General features: G+C 55.4%; 1 protein-coding gene across 1 annotated transcript; it reads left to right on the top strand.

The window, feature by feature from the left end:
* Positions 1–18,416, top strand: LOC128827303 (trichohyalin-like). The gene is made up of 7 exons (XM_054011163.1): positions 1–83; positions 4,069–4,228; positions 6,191–11,305; positions 11,757–11,879; positions 12,888–13,004; positions 13,827–13,949; positions 14,060–18,416. The coding sequence occupies exons 2-7, from the start codon at positions 4,091–4,093 to the stop codon at positions 17,597–17,599; spliced, it is 9,156 nt and encodes a 3,051-aa protein (XP_053867138.1). The 5' UTR covers positions 1–83; positions 4,069–4,090; the 3' UTR covers positions 17,600–18,416.
* Positions 18,417–18,598: the final 182 nt, after the last annotated feature.

Raw genomic sequence — 18,598 nt, forward strand, 5'->3', positions numbered from 1 at the left:
TAGGAACCCTATAAAAGAACTCAGCTCCTCAGTGTTCTCCCAACGGCTTCACTGAACCTCAAGTGTTCCCGTTAGCGAGTTGGGTAAGTTGGAATTTACAACCATCTCGTTACTTGCACAGAGAGCGACTGTTATGGGGATGGGATTATGTCTGGGGGATATTGCCAGTCTTGCGGGATAATTTGCAGCGTGTTGTCTGGGAGCCTCTAGACCTCTAGTGAAAGGCTGGTTGATTTGTTTGACAGAGATTTGCAGATTTTTCAGGCACTGCAGAAAAGGCCATGGGGGGTCTAATAGATCACAAATTGAACATGAGTCAACAAAGCAATGCTGTTGTGAAAAAGGCGAAGCCACAGAATCATAGAATCATTGGACTGGAAGGGACCTCAAGAGGTCATCTAGTCCAGTCCCCTGCACTCATGGCAGGTCTAAGTATTATCTAGACCATCCATCCATTCTGGGATGTGTTAGCAGGAGTGTTGTAGGTAAGACACGGGAGATCATTGTCCCTTTCTACTCGGCACTGGTGAGGTCTCAGCTGGAGTCTTGTGTCTATTTTGGGCACTGCTCTTTAAGAAAAATGTGGACAAATTGGAAAGACACCAGAGGAGAGCAGCAACAATGGTAAGAAGTTAAGAAAACATGACCTACAAGGAGAGGTTGAAAGAACTGGGCATGTTTAATCCAGAGAAGAGAAGACTGAGGGGGAGACCTGATAACAGTTTTAAAAGATGTAAAATGTTAGTTCTAAAGAGGACGGGCTCATTTGTTCTCCATGTCCACTGCGGACAGGGCAAGAAGTAATGGGCTTAATCTGCAAGAGAGATTTATGTTAGATGTTAGGGAAAAGCTTTCTAACGATAAGGATAATTAAGCACTGGAACAAGTTCTTGGGAGGTTGTGGAATCCCCGTCATCGGAGGTTTTTAAGAACAAGTTAAACAAACTCCTGTCAGGGACGGTCTAGGTTTACTTGGCCCTGCCTCAGCGCAGGGAGCTGGACTAGATGATCTCTTGAAGTCCCTTCTGACCTGACATTTCTGTGATTGCTAATCTACGTGCAAGCTGCGATACCAGCAGCATTTTGAAGATACTATCCTCTGAGGGAGATGTACAGATTTCTGGGCATCTTTTTGGTGTGGCTTCTGCTCTCATTCACAACTAAGTTACTCCAGATTTATGTTGGTGTCACATAGAGCAGAATTTGGACCATAGTGTGTGTGTGTGTGTGTGTGTGTGTGTGTGTGTGTGTGTGTGTGTGTCTAAGGTGACATTTCTAGTGATCAGCATGGAGCAGAGTATGAAGCAGTGGTTGGACTTGGGACTCCTGCATTCTAGCCCCAGCTCTGTTATTGGTTCACTCCTGGAGAAAGTCACTTCCCTTCTCTGTGCCTTCCTTTTCCCATCTGTAAAATGGGGATAACTATATTGATCCACCTCTGTAAAATGCTTGGCGGTTCTCTGATGCAAAGGGCTGTTTAAGTACAGAATATCATTGTTGTTACTGTGCAGTAAGGTATGAACAGTGCGGTGGGAAAAGACCCTTCTGCCCCTATAAAATTATCCAGACCCCAAATCTTTCTGCCTGCTGGGCTCAACACATATCAAAATGAGTTTGCCCAGAGACATGGTATGTCAGCTCTTCCTGGGAAGATCTGGATTTCTTGCCCTAGCTGAAGCTACTTCTGCCTTCACTCTGTTTTCCCCCATCACTGTGGCTCTCACCTACCCAGTTAGGTTTCAGAGTAGCAGCCGTGTTAGTCTGTATCCGCAAAAAGAACAGGAGGACTTGTGGCACCTTAGAGACTAACACATTTATTTGAGCATCAGCTTTCGTGGGCTACAGCCCACTTCTTCGGATGCATAGAATATGTTCCATTCTATGCATCTGATGAAGTGGGTTTTAGCCCACGAAGTCTTATGCTCAAATTAATTTGTTAGTCTCTAAGGTGCCACAAGTCCTCCTGTTCTTTCTACCCAGTCAGGGTGCCCTTAAGCTGCGGTGCTCAGATGTACGTCTCTCTTTTTCTTTTAGAAGTAGCGTTCCCCAGGCCTGGCCCAACACCCACTGAAGTCAGAGGAAGTCTGTTGATTTCAATGGGCTTTGGATCAGTCTCCAAGAATAAAAAAAAAAATCCTACAGAGTCTTGTTAGTTCAATAGCCCCCTCTGCATTCTCCCCTCCAGACGTCCCTTTCCCGTTCCCTCCTCCCATTTCCCCTCCAGCACCCTCTGTCTCTCACTCTCTCGCCACGTCAGAAAATTTAAAATAAACAGGGCAGCCAGTCAATTCCATGCGAATTGCTCCAAGCAAAAGAGATGACGATTTCAATTAGAGACTGAGACAGAATATGCATAAGCTTACCAGAAAGCTAGACTTTGCAGCGAGGTGGTTATAGCCAGGGCTCTTTGGTTCTATTCCCAGCTGTGCTATTGACTTGGTGCGCGTCCTTGGGCAAGTCTTCCCTGCTCGGTCCCTCAGTTTCCCCCTCCTGACAATGGGGATACTCTTCAGAGCTGTGTTCGGCTTTAGCAATGAATGGTTTGGGGCCAGGTTTTCTTACAAATCCAAGCCCGAGCCAAATTTGGGTGAAAACTAACTCGGCACAGTCATTTTGGGTGGCGTTTTCTGGACGGCTCAGAGCTGCAGCAGCAGCAGCAGAAACCCCACCAGGGTGGAGAAGTCTTCTGCCCCCAGAAGCCCTGCAAATGGAAAGCGCCGAGTCTCCCACACCCTGATAATACTTCGCTTCCTCCTGGCGAAGTGCAGCGTGTTGGGATCCTCGGAGGCAGAGTGCTAGCAAAGCACTGTTCTCAATCTCGTTGCTGTTCATGTTTAGTAACTACGGGTATGTCTACACTGCAACGGAACACCTGCGGCTGGCCTGGGTCAGCTGACTGGAGCTTGCGGGGCTGAAAAATTGCAGACTTTCAGGCTTGGGCTGGAGCCCCGGGTCTGGGACTCTTCCCCTTCACGGGGTCCCAGGGCTCAGCCCCAACCCAAGCCCGAATGGCTACAGGGCTACAGCCCCACAGCCAGGCAGCTGCAGGTGTTTAATTGCAGTGAAGACGTACCCTCAGGATCCTGTCCCGTTTCATGGGAACCAACCCCCCGATAGGTTCATTTGCACAAGGCCGGCTCCACGCACCAGCGGAGCAAGCAGGTGCTTGGGGCGGCCAAGGGGAAGGGGCGGCACGTCAGGCTGTTCGGCGGCAATTCAGCGGCCGATCCCTCTGGCAGGGAAGCACCTGCTACCGAATTCCCACCGAAGAAGAAAGCGGCGCGGTGGAGCTGCCGCCGGAGTGCCATCGATCGCAATTGCGATCGCGGCTTTTTTTTTTTTCTTTTCCCCGCCGCTTGGGGCGGCAAAAGCCCTGGAGCCGGTCCTGCATTTGCACTAGAAACACGCTTGTCACACATTACGTGAAGGGTCCATGTACAGAGAGAGTTTACAAAGGGATAAAACACAAGTGATTGGGTTCAACAAAGGAGCAACTGGATGAAAATCAGACCAGATGAGCCAATGGTTCCTTCTGACCTTAAAATCTACGAATCTGTGACTACAGGATGACTTGATGTTTCCATAAATGGTCAATCGATTGCTGTAGATTATTATAAACTCCAACAGGTTAGTGGATTGGCTACAACCATGGCTTATAAGCATCTCCAACGCCCTGTAACACCTACTGCTCAAGTCTTGTAATACTTAATCATTTATTAACGCTCTGTAAGCTCTCCACAAATGCACCCTTGCCGGGTTAAAGTGTGACCAATATGTCAGCGATCAGAAGAGACTGACGCTTTCAGATGTCTCCTCCTGTCCCTGCTAGCAACTGTTGGCGTTTAAATGCCTGCGTTGTGTATTCACAAACCAGGTGCCTCTGAAGTCAAGGAGATCTGGTCATATCCCACAGGTTACACTGGGAGAATAGTGCCCCTTAACTGCGCATTGTGGGCCTGGTCCAAAACCCGCTGAAGTCACTGGGAAGTCTTCCTATCCGTCCATGCTCAGAGGAAGGCCCACCCAGGGAAAATGTATCCTAGGCTTAGCGCTGATCTTTCCTTTCAGGCTTGCTTGAATCTACAGAAAGATGCCTCAGCTCCTGGACAGCATCTCCACCCTCATCAGCGTCTTCTACAAACCTGGGAAGAAAGACGAGGACTGCTCCACCATCAGCAAGAGAGAGGTGAAAAGGTTCATCCAGAGGGGGTTTGCTGACATCACAGTGGTGAGCACGGCCAGAAAGGGGAGCCTGGATGTGGGTTGAGTACAGAACTTGTTGCTTCAGAGACAGGGGACGGCAGCTGCAGATGGTTCTTTCTGCTGTGGTACCGATTGTGGCAAGCAGTACGGCAACAGAACGGGACGGCTCTCGTCCGGGGCGGGTCGTATGGGGGTTATGGTGGAAACTCAGCAATACCAAGGACAATTCCATTCTCTGGGTCATCTTTTCAAAGGGGGGCAGCTCCCTTTTGCAGGGAAAAATGCACATGTAAAAACATGCATCTGCATTTGTTTGCTCCTGCAACTGATTTGAGGGTGCAAATCTAGCAACTTGCACCCGTAATTACATAAAGGCAGATACAAACAAGGGGCAAGAGGGGGAACAAGCACCAAGAGGCCATTTGCAGGGGCAAGTTGAACCCACAAAAGCTGTTTTGAAGACTGACCTGTTTTACTTCCCCAGCCGGCATCACACTTTCATCCTTGTGTGGCCGGAAAACAACATTTCTGTTTCTTGAAAAATGCTGACGTTTCAACATCTGTTTCCATTCCCGTGCGGAACAAAACCAAGACCTGTCCAAAAAAAATTGAAAAACTAAGTGAGAGAGACCATCTGCTCTAATAGCCGTAGGACACCCAGGTTCAAATCCCTATTCTACAGGACTCAGAACAGGGACGTGGGTCTTCGTGGTTCCAGGAATGAACCCTAACCTTATATTCATTGGCTATTCCAGGGTGGGTCGCTCTTTCAGGTTTGAACAGAAATTCCATCCTGGACCCAAGAAACCCTCCAGCAAAAAATTTCACCCAAACTGACGTGTTTCTGTGAAAAGATTTTGACATAGAGGCATTTTTCCAACCCCCCCCAAAAAAATTGTTGAAAATTTACCCACCAGCTTTACTGCTAAGCTACGTGGCATGATTGTCCTTGAACATAGACCTTGCCCACACAGCTTTGTAAGTCAAGTCGTCATACCAACTGGATTCTCAATTCCAATCTGAAACGTCATATATGTCTGTAACCCTTCGGCCAGTCCGAGTTGGCAGCAACAAGGGCCGGGTTCAGAATCTAGGGCCTTCCTTTTCAACAATACAACACAAAGCCGGCTCAAGCCCCCACCCAGCGAAAAATGTATCCTGCGACTCTTAGTCCGTGAGAGATTCAGTCTGGAAGGGAGAAATGAATCCACATGTTGTGGATTCATACAAAGGCTGAACAGGGGCTATCCGGGGCTGGATGAACACTGAACACAAATACTGAAGGAGGCTGGAAGCACAGGTGCCGACTTTCCAAAGTGCCAGGGGTTGCTTGACCCCCGGCTCCGCCCGAGGCCCCACCCCCGCTCCATCCCTTCCCCAAGGCCCCAACCCACCCCGCCTCTTCCTGCCCTGTTCTGCCCCCTCCCCCGAGCACGCCATGTCCTCGCTCCTCTCCCCTCCCCCCAAAAGCCTCCTGCACCCTACAAAACAGCTGATTGCGGTGGGTGGGAGTTGCTGGGGAGAGAGAAGTTCTGACAGGGGGGCTGCCGGTGGGTGCTCAGCACCCACCATTTTTTCCCTGTGGGTGCTCCAGCCCCAGAGCACCCACGGAGTCGGCGTCTATGGCTGGGGGATGGACTATGGGAAGGAGTGTTCCAGGGATGGGAAGGAGTTAAGGAGACAAGCAGAGGAAAGAAGTGGAGTTGAGGTGGGATTCTTCATCAAGGACAGGTGGAGGACAATAAGCTCCAGGAGAGGATGTGGTGTCTCTCAAAGGGAAGGGAACCAGCCAGCCGATGAGCTGCCCTCCAGGGAATGACCCGCAGGGTGGAGCACAGAGGATTGGCATGAGGGAGCTGCTGAACAGAAGGGAAAAGCCGTCGGGAGGTGGATAAAGGGAGGATTGAACCACATCTGCCTTTGCATGTGTAACTGGGAAGGGCCAGCAAGATTAATACAGTTTCCCCTGGGTTTGGTTTTCCTGCAGAACCCCTATGATGCTCACACCATAGAGACAGTACTGCAACTTCTGGATCATGATGGCGACGGGGTTGAAGATTTCAATGAATTCCTGCTTCTGGTATTTAGAGTGGCGAAGGTTTGTTACTGGTACCTGCAGCCAAAACAACATCTCCCGCAAAGAACAGAGACGGGACTGAGTGGGGAGCGGTGCCAGGAGCCGGAAGCAGGAAGGGCTGAGGGGAGTCGCGATCAGCCTAAACCACCAGGGACGGAGAAAGGATATTACGAAACATGGGAGCCTGAAACTAGAGAGACTGAACGAAGCCGCCGTCAGCCACGTGGGCCTGAACTACGACGGGATGAGAGGAGTTGGTACGGAATACAAAGATCTGAACATAGAGAGAATGAGAGAAGCCACCATCGGTCACGTGAACCTGAACCACGAGGGGATGAGAGGAGCCGCTACGAGAGACGTGACCTTGAAACAAGGGAGGTAGACAGGAGCCGACGTCACCCACATGAACGTGAGCGACGAGAGGATGAGAGGAGTTCCCATCAGCCATATGAACCTGAGCCACAAAGTCGTGAGAGGAGATGCCTTGAACCCCAATCACGACAGGATGAGAAAAGTCGCTATTGGCCCAGAGAATCTGAGAGGAGTCGCTATGAAACATGTGAGCCAGAAGCCAGAAAGGAAGAGAGGAGCCATCGTCTGCCACGTCAGCCTGAACCAGGAAGGGATGAGAGGAACCGCTCTCGCCCACGTGAACCTCAGCCCCAAGGGGATGAGAGGAGCCACTATGGAGCACATGCGCCTGAAACAAGAGAGGAAGAGAGAAGCCGCTATCAGCAACAACAGCCTGAACCACGAAGGGATGAGCGGAGCTGCTATGAAATATATGACCCTGATACAAGAGAGGAAGAGAGGAGCCGCTATCAGACACGTGAGCCTGAACACGAGGAGGAAGAGAGGAGCCGCTATCAGACACGTGAGCCTGAACACGAGGAGGAAGAGAGGAGCCGCTATCAGACACGTGAGCCTGAAACTAGAGAGGAAGAGAGGAGCCGATGTCACCCACATGAGCCTGAACATGAGGAGGAAGAGAGGAGCCGCTATCAGCCACGTGAGCCTGAACCTAGAGAGGATGAGAGGAGCCGCCGACAGCCACGTGAGCCTGAACCACGAGAGGATGACAGGAGCCGCCGACAGCCACGTGAGCCTGAACCAAGAGAGGATGACAGGAGCCGCCGACAGCCACGTGAGCCTGAACCAAGAGAGGATGACAGGAGCCGCCGTCAGCCACGTGAGCCTGAAATAAAACAGGAAGAGAGGAGCTGCCGACAGCCACGTGAGCCTGAACCTAGAGAGGAAGAGAGCAGCCGCCGACAGCCACGTGAGCCTGAACCTAGAGAGGATGAGAGGAGCCGCCGACAGCCACGTGAGCCTGAACCAAGAGAGGATGACAGGAGCCGCCGACAGCCACATGAGCCTGAACCTAGAGAGGATGACAGGAGCCGCCGTCAGCCACGTGAGCCTGAAATAAAAGAGGAAGAGAGGAGCTGCCGACAGCCACGTGAGCCTGAACCTAGAGAGGATGACAGGAGCCGTCGACAGCCACGTGAGCCTGAACCTAGAGAGGAAGAGAGGAGCCGCCGACAGCCACGTGAGCCTGAACCTAGAGAGGATGACAGGGGTCGCCGACAGCCACGTGAGCCTGAACCTAGAGAGGATGACAGGAGCCGCCGACAGCCACATGAGCCTGAAATAAAAGAGGAAGAGAGGAGCTGCCGACAGCCACGTGAGCCTGAACATAGAGAGGAAGAGAGGAGCCGCCGACAGCCACGTGAGCCTGAACCTAGAGAGGAAGAGAGGAGCCGCCGACAGCCACGTGAGCCTGAACCTAGAGAGGAAGAGAGGAGCCGCCGACAGCCACGTGAGCCTGAACCTAGAGAGGAAGAGAGGAGCCGCCGACAGCCACGTGAGCCTGAACCTAGAGAGGAAGAGAGGAGTCCCCGACAGCCACGTGAGCCTGAACCTAGAGAGGATGAGAGGAGCCGCCGACAGCCACGTGAGCCTAAACCTAGAGAGGAAGAGAGGAGCCGCCGACAGCCACGTGAGCCTGAACCAAGAGAGGATGAGGGGAGCCGCCGTCAGCCACGTGAGCCTGCCCCAAAAGAGGATGAGGGGAGGCGCCGACAGCCACGTGAGCCTGAACCTAGAGAGGAAGAGAGGAGCTGCCGACAGCCACGTGAGCCTGAACCTAGAGAGGATGAGAGGAGCCGCCAACAGCCACGTGAGCCTGAACCTAGAGAGGATGAGAGGAGCCGCCGTCAGCCACGTGAGCCTGAACCAAGAGAGGATGAGAGGAGCCGCCGACAGCCACGTGAGCCTGAACCTAGAGAGGAAGAGAGGAGCCGCCGACAGCCACGTGAGCCTGAACCTAGAGAGGAAGAGAGGAGCCGCCGACAGCCACGTGAGCCTGAACCTAGAGAGGAAGAGAGGAGTCGCCGACAGCCACGTGAGCCTGAACCTAGAGAGGATGAGAGGAGCCGCCGACAGCCACGTGAGCCTGAACCTAGAGAGGAAGAGAGGAGCCGCCGACAGCCACGTGAGCCTGAACCAAGAGAGGATGAGGGGAGCCGCCGTCAGCCACGTGAGCCTGCCCCAAAAGAGGATGAGGGGAGGCGCCGACAGCCACGTGAGCCTGAACCTAGAGAGGAAGAGAGGAGCCGCCGTCAGCCACGTGAGCCTGAACCTAGAGAGGAAGAGAGGAGCCGCCGACAGCCACGTGAGCCTGAACCTAGAGAGGAAGAGAGGAGTCGCCGACAGCCACGTGAGCCTGAACCTAGAGAGGATGAGAGGAGCCGCCGACAGCCACGTGAGCCTGAACCTAGAGAGGAAGAGAGGAGCCGCCGACAGCCACGTGAGCCTGAACCAAGAGAGGATGAGGGGAGCCGCCGTCAGCCACGTGAGCCTGCCCCAAAAGAGGATGAGGGGAGGCGCCGACAGCCACGTGAGCCTGAACCTAGAGAGGAAGAGAGGAGCCGCCGACAGCCACGTGAGCCTGAACCTAGAGAGGAAGAGAGGAGCCGCCGACAGCCACGTGAGCCTGAACCAAGAGAGGATGAGGGGAGCCGCCGTCAGCCACGTGAGCCTGCCCCAAAAGAGGATGAGGGGAGGCGCCGACAGCCACGTGAGCCTGAACCTAGAGAGGAAGAGAGGAGCCGCCGACAGCCACGTGAGCCTGAACCTAGAGAGGAAGAGAGGAGCCGCCGACAGCCACGTGAGCCTGAACCTAGAGAGGAAGAGAGGAGCCGCCGACAGCCACGTGAGCCTGAACCAAGAGAGGATGAGGGGAGCCGCCGTCAGCCACGTGAGCCTGCCCCAAAAGAGGATGAGGGGAGGCGCCGACAGCCACGTGAGCCTGAACCTAGAGAGGAAGAGAGGAGCCGCCGACAGCCACGTGAGCCTGAACCTAGAGAGGAAGTGAGGAGCCGCCAACAGCCACGTGAGCCTGAACCTAGAGAGGATGAGAGGAGCCGCCGACAGCCACGTGAGCCTGAACCTAGAGAGGATGAGAGGAGCCGCCGTCAGCCACGTGAGCCTGAACCTAGAGAGGATGAGAGGAGCTGCCGTCAGCCACGTGAGCCTGAACCAAGAGAGGATGAGAGGAGCCGCCGACAGCCACGTGAGCCTGAACCTAGAGAGGAAGAGAGGAGCCGCCGACAGCCACGTGAGCCTGAACCTAGAGAGGAAGAGAGGAGCCACCGACAGCCACGTGAGCTTGAACCTAGAGAGGAAGAGAGGAGCCGCCGTCAGCCACATGAGCCTGAAATAAAAGAGGAAGAGAGGAGCTGCCGACAGCCACGTGAGCCTGAACCTAGAGAGGAAGAGAGGAGCCGCCGACAGCCACGTGAGCCTGAACCTAGAGAGGATGAGAGGAGCCGCCGACAGCCACGTGAGCCTGAACCTAAAGAGGATGACAGGGGTCGCCGACAGCCATGTGAGCCTGAACCTAGAGAGGATGACAGAGGTCGCCGACAGCCACGTGAGCCTGAACCTAGAGAGGATGACAGAGGTCGCCGACAGCCACGTGAGCCTGAACCTAGAGAGGATGAAAGGAGCCGCCGACAGCCACGTGAGCCTGAACCTACAGAGGAAGAGAGGAGCCACCGTCAGCCACGTGAGCCTGAAATAAAAGAGGAAGAGAGGAGCCGCCGACAGCCACGTGAGCCTGAACCTAGAGAGGAAGAGAGGAGCCGCCGACAGCCACGTGAGCCTGAACCTAGAGAGGAAGAGAGGAGCCGCCGACAGCCACGTGAGCCTGAACCTAGAGAGGAAGAGAGGAGCCACCGACAGCCACGTGAGCCTGAACCTAGAGAGGATGAGAGGAGCCGCCGACAGCCACGTGAGCCTGAACCTAGAGAGGATGAGAGGAGCCACCGACAGTCACGTGAGCCTGAACCTAGAGAGGATGAGAGGAGCCGCCGTCCGCCACGTGAGCCTGAACCTAGAGAGGAAGAGAGGAACCGCCGACAGCCACGTGAACCTGAACCTAGAGAGGATGACAGGAGCCGCCGACAGCCACGTGAGCCTGAACATAGAGAGGAAGAGAGGAGCCGCCGAGAGCCACGTGAGCCTGAACCTAGAGAGGATGAGAGGAGCCGCCGAGAGCCACGTGAGCCTGAACCTAGAGAGGAAGAGAGGAGCCGCCGACAGCCACGTGAGCCTGAACCAAGAGAGGGTGAGAGGAGCCGCTGTCAGCCACGTGAGCCTGAACCAAGAGAGGATGAGAGGACCTGCCGACAGCCACGTGAGCCTGAACCAAGAGAGGATGACAGGAGCCGCCGACAGCCACGTGAGCCTGAAATAAGAGGGGATGGGTGGAGTCGCCATCAGTCATGTGAACCTGAAGCTAGAAAAGGAGAAAGGAGCCGCCGTGAACCATGTGAGCCTGAACCAAGAGAGGAAAAGAGAAGTCGCCAGCAGCCACGTGAGCCTCAACATAGAGAGGATGAGAGGACCCGCCGACAGCCACGTGAGCCTGAACCTAGAGAGGATGACAGGAGCCGCCGACAGCCACGTGAGCCTGAACCTAGAGAGGAAGAGAGGAGCCGCCGACAGCCACGTGAGCCTGAACCTAGAGAGGAAGAGAGGAGCCGCCAACAGCCACGTGAGCCTGAACCTAGAGAGGATGAGAGGAGCCGCCGACAGCCACGTGAGCCTGAACCTAGAGAGGATGAGGGGAGCTGCCGACAGCCACATGAGCCTGAAATAAAAGAGGAAGAGAGGAGCCGCCGACAGCCACGTGAGCCTGAACCTAGAGAGGATGACAGGAGCCGCCGACAGCCACGTGAGCCTGAACCTAGAGATGAAGAGAGGAGCCGCCGACAGCCACGTGAGCCTGAACCAAGAGAGGGTGAGAGGAGCCGCTGTCAGCCACGTGAGCCTGAACCAAGAGAGGATGAGAGGACCTGCCGACAGCCACGTGAGCCTGAACCAAGAGAGGATGACAGGAGCCGCCGACAGCCACGTGAGCCTGAAATAAGAGGGGATGGGTGGAGTCGCCATCAGTCATGTGAACCTGAAGCTAGAAAAGGAGAAAGGAGCCGCCGTGAACCATGTGAGCCTGAACCAAGGGAGGAAAAGAGAAGTCGCCAGCAGCCACGTGAGCCTCAACATAGAGAGGATGAGAGGACCCGCCGTCAGCCACGTGAGCCTGAAGCTAGAGAGGATGACAGGAGCCACCGACAGCCACGTGAGCCTGAACCAAGAGAGGATGACAGGAGCCGCCGTCAGCCACGTGAGCCTGAACCAAGAGAGGATGACAGGAGCCGCCGTCAGCCACGTGAGCCTGAACCAAGAGAGCATGAGAGGAGCCGCCAACAGCCACGTGAGCCTGAACGTAGAGAGGATGACAGGAGCCGCCAACAGCCACGTGAGCCTGAACCTAGAGAGGATGAGAGGAGCCACCGTCAGCCACATGTACCTGAAATAAAAGACGAAGAGAGGAGCTGCCGACAGCCACGTGAGCCTGAACCAAGAGAGGATGAGAGGAGCCGCCGACAGCCACATATACCTGAAATAAAAGACGAAGAGAGGAGCTGCCGACAGCCACGTGAGCCTGAACCAAGAGAGCATGAGAGGAGCCGCCAACAGCCACGTGAGCCTGAACGTAGAGAGGATGACAGGAGCCGCCAACAGCCACGTGAGCCTGAACCTAGAGAGGATGAGAGGAGCCACCGTCAGCCACATGTACCTGAAATAAAAGACGAAGAGAGGAGCTGCCGACAGCCACGTGAGCCTGAACCAAGAGAGGATGAGAGGAGCCGCCGTCAGCCACGTGAGCCTGAACCTAGAGAGGATGAGAGGAGCTGCCGTCAGCCACGTGAGCCTGAACCAAGAGAGGATGAGAGGAGCCGCCGACAGCCACGTGAGCCTGAACCTAGAGAGGAAGAGAGGAGCCGCCGACAGCCACGTGAGCCTGAACCTAGAGAGGAAGAGAGGAGCCACCGACAGCCACGTGAGCTTGAACCTAGAGAGGAAGAGAGGAGCCGCCGTCAGCCACATGAGCCTGAAATAAAAGAGGAAGAGAGGAGCTGCCGACAGCCACGTGAGCCTGAACCTAGAGAGGAAGAGAGGAGCCGCCGACAGCCACGTGAGCCTGAACCTAGAGAGGATGAGAGGAGCCGCCGACAGCCACGTGAGCCTGAACCTAAAGAGGATGACAGGGGTCGCCGACAGCCATGTGAGCCTGAACCTAGAGAGGATGACAGAGGTCGCCGACAGCCACGTGAGCCTGAACCTAGAGAGGATGACAGAGGTCGCCGACAGCCACGTGAGCCTGAACCTAGAGAGGATGAAAGGAGCCGCCGACAGCCACGTGAGCCTGAACCTACAGAGGAAGAGAGGAGCCACCGTCAGCCACGTGAGCCTGAAATAAAAGAGGAAGAGAGGAGCCGCCGACAGCCACGTGAGCCTGAACCTAGAGAGGAAGAGAGGAGCCGCCGACAGCCACGTGAGCCTGAACCTAGAGAGGAAGAGAGGAGCCGCCGACAGCCACGTGAGCCTGAACCTAGAGAGGAAGAGAGGAGCCACCGACAGCCACGTGAGCCTGAACCTAGAGAGGATGAGAGGAGCCGCCGACAGCCACGTGAGCCTGAACCTAGAGAGGATGAGAGGAGCCACCGACAGTCACGTGAGCCTGAACCTAGAGAGGATGAGAGGAGCCGCCGTCCGCCACGTGAGCCTGAACCTAGAGAGGAAGAGAGGAACCGCCGACAGCCACGTGAACCTGAACCTAGAGAGGATGACAGGAGCCGCCGACAGCCACGTGAGCCTGAACATAGAGAGGAAGAGAGGAGCCGCCGAGAGCCACGTGAGCCTGAACCTAGAGAGGATGAGAGGAGCCGCCGAGAGCCACGTGAGCCTGAACCTAGAGAGGAAGAGAGGAGCCGCCGACAGCCACGTGAGCCTGAACCAAGAGAGGGTGAGAGGAGCCGCTGTCAGCCACGTGAGCCTGAACCAAGAGAGGATGAGAGGACCTGCCGACAGCCACGTGAGCCTGAACCAAGAGAGGATGACAGGAGCCGCCGACAGCCACGTGAGCCTGAAATAAGAGGGGATGGGTGGAGTCGCCATCAGTCATGTGAACCTGAAGCTAGAAAAGGAGAAAGGAGCCGCCGTGAACCATGTGAGCCTGAACCAAGAGAGGAAAAGAGAAGTCGCCAGCAGCCACGTGAGCCTCAACATAGAGAGGATGAGAGGACCCGCCGACAGCCACGTGAGCCTGAACCTAGAGAGGATGACAGGAGCCGCCGACAGCCACGTGAGCCTGAACCTAGAGAGGAAGAGAGGAGCCGCCGACAGCCACGTGAGCCTGAACCTAGAGAGGAAGAGAGGAGCCGCCAACAGCCACGTGAGCCTGAACCTAGAGAGGATGAGAGGAGCCGCCGACAGCCACGTGAGCCTGAACCTAGAGAGGATGAGGGGAGCTGCCGACAGCCACATGAGCCTGAAATAAAAGAGGAAGAGAGGAGCCGCCGACAGCCACGTGAGCCTGAACCTAGAGAGGATGACAGGAGCCGCCGACAGCCACGTGAGCCTGAACCTAGAGATGAAGAGAGGAGCCGCCGACAGCCACGTGAGCCTGAACCAAGAGAGGGTGAGAGGAGCCGCTGTCAGCCACGTGAGCCTGAACCAAGAGAGGATGAGAGGACCTGCCGACAGCCACGTGAGCCTGAACCAAGAGAGGATGACAGGAGCCGCCGACAGCCACGTGAGCCTGAAATAAGAGGGGATGGGTGGAGTCGCCATCAGTCATGTGAACCTGAAGCTAGAAAAGGAGAAAGGAGCCGCCGTGAACCATGTGAGCCTGAACCAAGGGAGGAAAAGAGAAGTCGCCAGCAGCCACGTGAGCCTCAACATAGAGAGGATGAGAGGACCCGCCGTCAGCCACGTGAGCCTGAAGCTAGAGAGGATGACAGGAGCCACCGACAGCCACGTGAGCCTGACCCAAGAGAGGATGACAGGAGCCGCCGTCAGCCACGTGAGCCTGAACCAAGAGAGGATGACAGGAGCCGCCGTCAGCCACGTGAGCCTGAACCAAGAGAGCATGAGAGGAGCCGCCAACAGCCACGTGAGCCTGAACGTAGAGAGGATGACAGGAGCCGCCAACAGCCACGTGAGCCTGAACCTAGAGAGGATGAGAGGAGCCACCGTCAGCCACATGTACCTGAAATAAAAGACGAAGAGAGGAGCTGCCGACAGCCACGTGAGCCTGAACCAAGAGAGGATGAGAGGAGCCGCCGACAGCCACATATACCTGAAATAAAAGACGAAGAGAGGAGCTGCCGACAGCCACGTGAGCCTGAACCAAGAGAGCATGAGAGGAGCCGCCAACAGCCACGTGAGCCTGAACGTAGAGAGGATGACAGGAGCCGCCAACAGCCACGTGAGCCTGAACCTAGAGAGGATGAGAGGAGCCACCGTCAGCCACATGTACCTGAAATAAAAGACGAAGAGAGGAGCCGCCGACAGCCACGTGAGCCTGAAATAAAAGAGGAAGAGAGGAGCTGCCGACAGCCACGTGAGCCTGAACCTAGAGAGGATGACAGGAGCCGCCGACAGCCACGTGAGCCTGAACCTAGAGAGGATGACAGGAGCCACCGACAGCCACGTGAGCCTGAACCTAGAGAGGAAGAGAGGAGCCGCCGACAGCCACGTGAGCCTGAACCTAGAGAGGAAGAGAGGAGCCGCCGACAGCCACGTGAGCCTGAACCTAGAGAGGATGAGAGGAGCCGCCGACAGCCACGTGAGCCTGAACCTAGAGAGGATGAGGGGAGCTGCCGACAGCCACATGAGCCTGAAATAAAAGAGGAAGAGAGGAGCCGCCGACAGCCACGTGAGCCTGAACCTAGAGAGGATGACAGGAGCCGCCGACAGCCACGTGAGCCTGAACCTAGAAAGGAAGAGAGGAGCCGCCGACAGCCACGTGAGCCTGAACCAAGAGAGGGTGAGAGGAGCCGCTGTCAGCCACGTGAGCCTGAACCTAGAGAGGATGAGAGGACCTGCCGACAGCCACGTGAGCCTGAACCAAGAGAGGATGACAGGAGCCGCCGACAGCCACGTGAGCCTGAAATAAGAGGGGATGGGTGGAGTCGCCATCAGTCATGTGAACCTGAAGCTAGAAAAGGAGAAAGGATCCGCCGTGAACCATGTGAGCCTGAACCAAGAGAGGAAAAGAGAAGTCGCCAGCAGCCACGTGAGCCTCAACATAGAGAGGATGAGAGGACCCGCCGTCAGCCACGTGAGCCTGAAGCTAGAGAGGATGACAGGAGCCACCGACAGCCACGTGAGCCTGAACCAAGAGAGGATGACAGGAGCCGCCGTCAGCCACGTGAGCCTGAACCTAAAGAGAATGAGAGGAGCCGCCGTCAGCCACGTGAGCCTGAACCAAGAGAGCATGAGAGGAGCCGCCAACAGCCACGTGAGCCTGAACGTAGAGAGGATGACAGGAGCCGCCAACAGCCACGTGAGCCTGAACCTAGAGAGGATGAGAGGAGCCACCGTCAGCCACATGTACCTGAAATAAAAGACGAAGAGAGGAGCTGCCGACAGCCACGTGAGCCTGAACCAAGAGAGGATGAGAGGAGCCGCCGACAGCCACATATACCTGAAATAAAAGACGAAGAGAGGAGCTGCCGACAGCCACGTGAGCCTGAGCCAAGAGAGGATGAGAGGAGCCACCGTCAGCCACATATACCTGAAATAAAAGACGAAGAGAGGAGCTGCCGACAGCCACGTGAGCCTGAACCAAGAGAGGATGAGCGGAGCCACCGTCAGCCACATGAGCCTGAAGTTAGAGAGGATGAGAGGAGCCGCCGACAGCCACGTGAGCCTGAACCTACAGAGGAAGAGAGGAGCCGCCGACAGCCACGTGAGCCTGAACCTAGAGAGGATGAGGGGAGCCATCGACAACCACGTGAACCTGAACCAAGAGAGGATGAGAGGAGCTGCCGACAGCCACGTGAGCCAGAACCGAGAGAGGATGAGAGGAGGCGCCAACGGCCACGTGAGCCTGAACCTAGAGAGGATGAGAGGAGGCACCAACAGCCACGTGAGCCTGAACCTAGAGAGGATGAGGGGAGCCTCCGACAGCCACGTGAGCCTGAACCTAGAGAAGGTGAGAGGTGCAGCATTCAGTCACCGACACCTGAGCCACCACATGAGGAGGGGAATTTGCCTCCGTCTAGTGAGCCTGTAGAGAACGAGGGGACCCTGCGTGAGCCGCATGATCCTGAATCAACACATGATTCCAGGAGATGCCCTGCAACACATGGGCCTCCACCCACTGGAGATGAGGGAAGCCAGCTTCAGCCCAGGGAGAGCGCAGCACCCGGGGATGAGGGCAACCCCCAGAAGACAAGTGAATCTGAACCTAGGGAGGATGACGGCAGCCAGCCTCAGCTCTGTGAACCAGAACAGAAGGAGGGCGATGGGGTCCTCAGGCAGACACCGGAGTCTCAGCCGCTAGAAGAGGTGGAGAGCCAGGAACAGCCACGTGGCCCGGAACCACGAACGGAAGGGAGCCGCCATCAGCCGCCACAAGGGGGAGAAGCGAGCCACCTCCAACCAGACATTGAACCTCAACAGGGCGACGGGAGCCGCCATGGGTCAAGGGACCCTCAAGAAGAGCGTGAGAGGAGCAGCCATCAGGCCAGGGAGCCTCTGCCACGGCTGGGAGAGGAACCGGAAGAAGGTGAATGGAGCCAGAGCCATCCTCAGCCTGCAAACGCAGAGGAGGAGCTGGGTGAGACAGATCCGGATGAAATCAAGGCCTCGCTGCCTTGCAATCCACTCTATGTCTATCTGCTGGAGCAGACGGTGGAGAAGCAGCTTTACCTAGCACCACCGCACCAGGAATACCCATAGTGTGGAAAATGCGGTGGCGCCCACTTTCTCCAGTGGAACGTGTGGGCTTCTGTCCATCAGCCTTTCCGGCGAAGCTTCCAACACCTCATCCCTACACCTTTCTTCTAGTCTTTTCGGGATTCCTTATAGACTCAGGTGCATGTGAGCATGTTAGCAAGTACTGGCACAAATGTGTCCAATACAAGGGGCTAGGGGGTGCTTTGCCCTTGGGTGAAATCCCCACTTGGTTTCACAGAGGTCTTGGGCTTCACAGGCTGAGAAACAAAAGTGAGTGAGTTTGGTGCCCCAATGGCTAGAATAAAGAGTAGTCCAGGCTCTTACTAGCCACCTTTCTACTGTATCTACTCGAGCATAACTACCTAACTACTGTCTCTAGGTGTCCACTCTATGTATCTCTCTCTCTACAAACACACCTGTCATCTGTCTATCTTTCCATACATTTGTCCATTGTGTCTATATCATATCTACCTCCCTATGTGGTCTATGTATTTATTGGATCTATTGGGTCTTTGTGTTTATCTGTCAGTGTGCTTATGCTGCACTCATCGCTGTGGTCCTGTGTCTGACTAACCTGTTTGTTAACTGCTGTCATGCAACACAAAAACCTGTATGTATCTTTCCATCTAACTTGCTGGGTCCTGTAGGAGATTGGAGACCATTTCAGTTGGGAAAATGCACAATCACTGGCTGAGCGAAACCTCGGCTTCACTCTCCCGCAAGCCTTGAGGCAGATGAGTAGCACTGGGGTATCTAGAGGGGTCTCTTTTTCACATGGTTGTATTGCATGAAAAGTCACAATAAATGACAACTGAGTTCACTGGCTTTGTCTTTGGACCTTGTTTCTTGTTGCCCCAAAGGACAATGCACAGGGGAAGGTTTTGTCACTCCATCGAAGCTCACACGTATCATTTAAGAGCAGCCCCCCCCAGGACTCTGTTGGTGCCACCACAATAGTGTGTGTGTGTGTGTGTGTGTGTGTGTGTGTGTGTGTGTGTGTGT

Source organism: Malaclemys terrapin, chromosome 21 (assembly GCF_027887155.1).
Source record: "Malaclemys terrapin pileata isolate rMalTer1 chromosome 21, rMalTer1.hap1, whole genome shotgun sequence".
Classification (NCBI taxonomy): Eukaryota; Metazoa; Chordata; order Testudines; family Emydidae; genus Malaclemys; species Malaclemys terrapin.

What these genes read in the sequence shown, in the direction of transcription:
- LOC128827303 (XM_054011163.1), top strand. Translation starts at nt 4,091, where the DNA reads ATGCCTCAGCTCCTGGACAGCATCTCCACCCTCATCAGCGTCTTCTAC. An exon ending in GAGGACCCGCCGTCAGCCAC is followed by an intron (nt 11,880 to 12,887) that starts GTGAGCCTGAAG and finishes CTGAACCTAAAG; the next exon opens with AGGATGACAGGGGTCGCCGA. An exon ending in GAGGACCCGCCGACAGCCAC is followed by an intron (nt 13,950 to 14,059) that starts GTGAGCCTGAAC and finishes GAACCTAGAGAG; the next exon opens with GAAGAGAGGAGCCGCCAACA.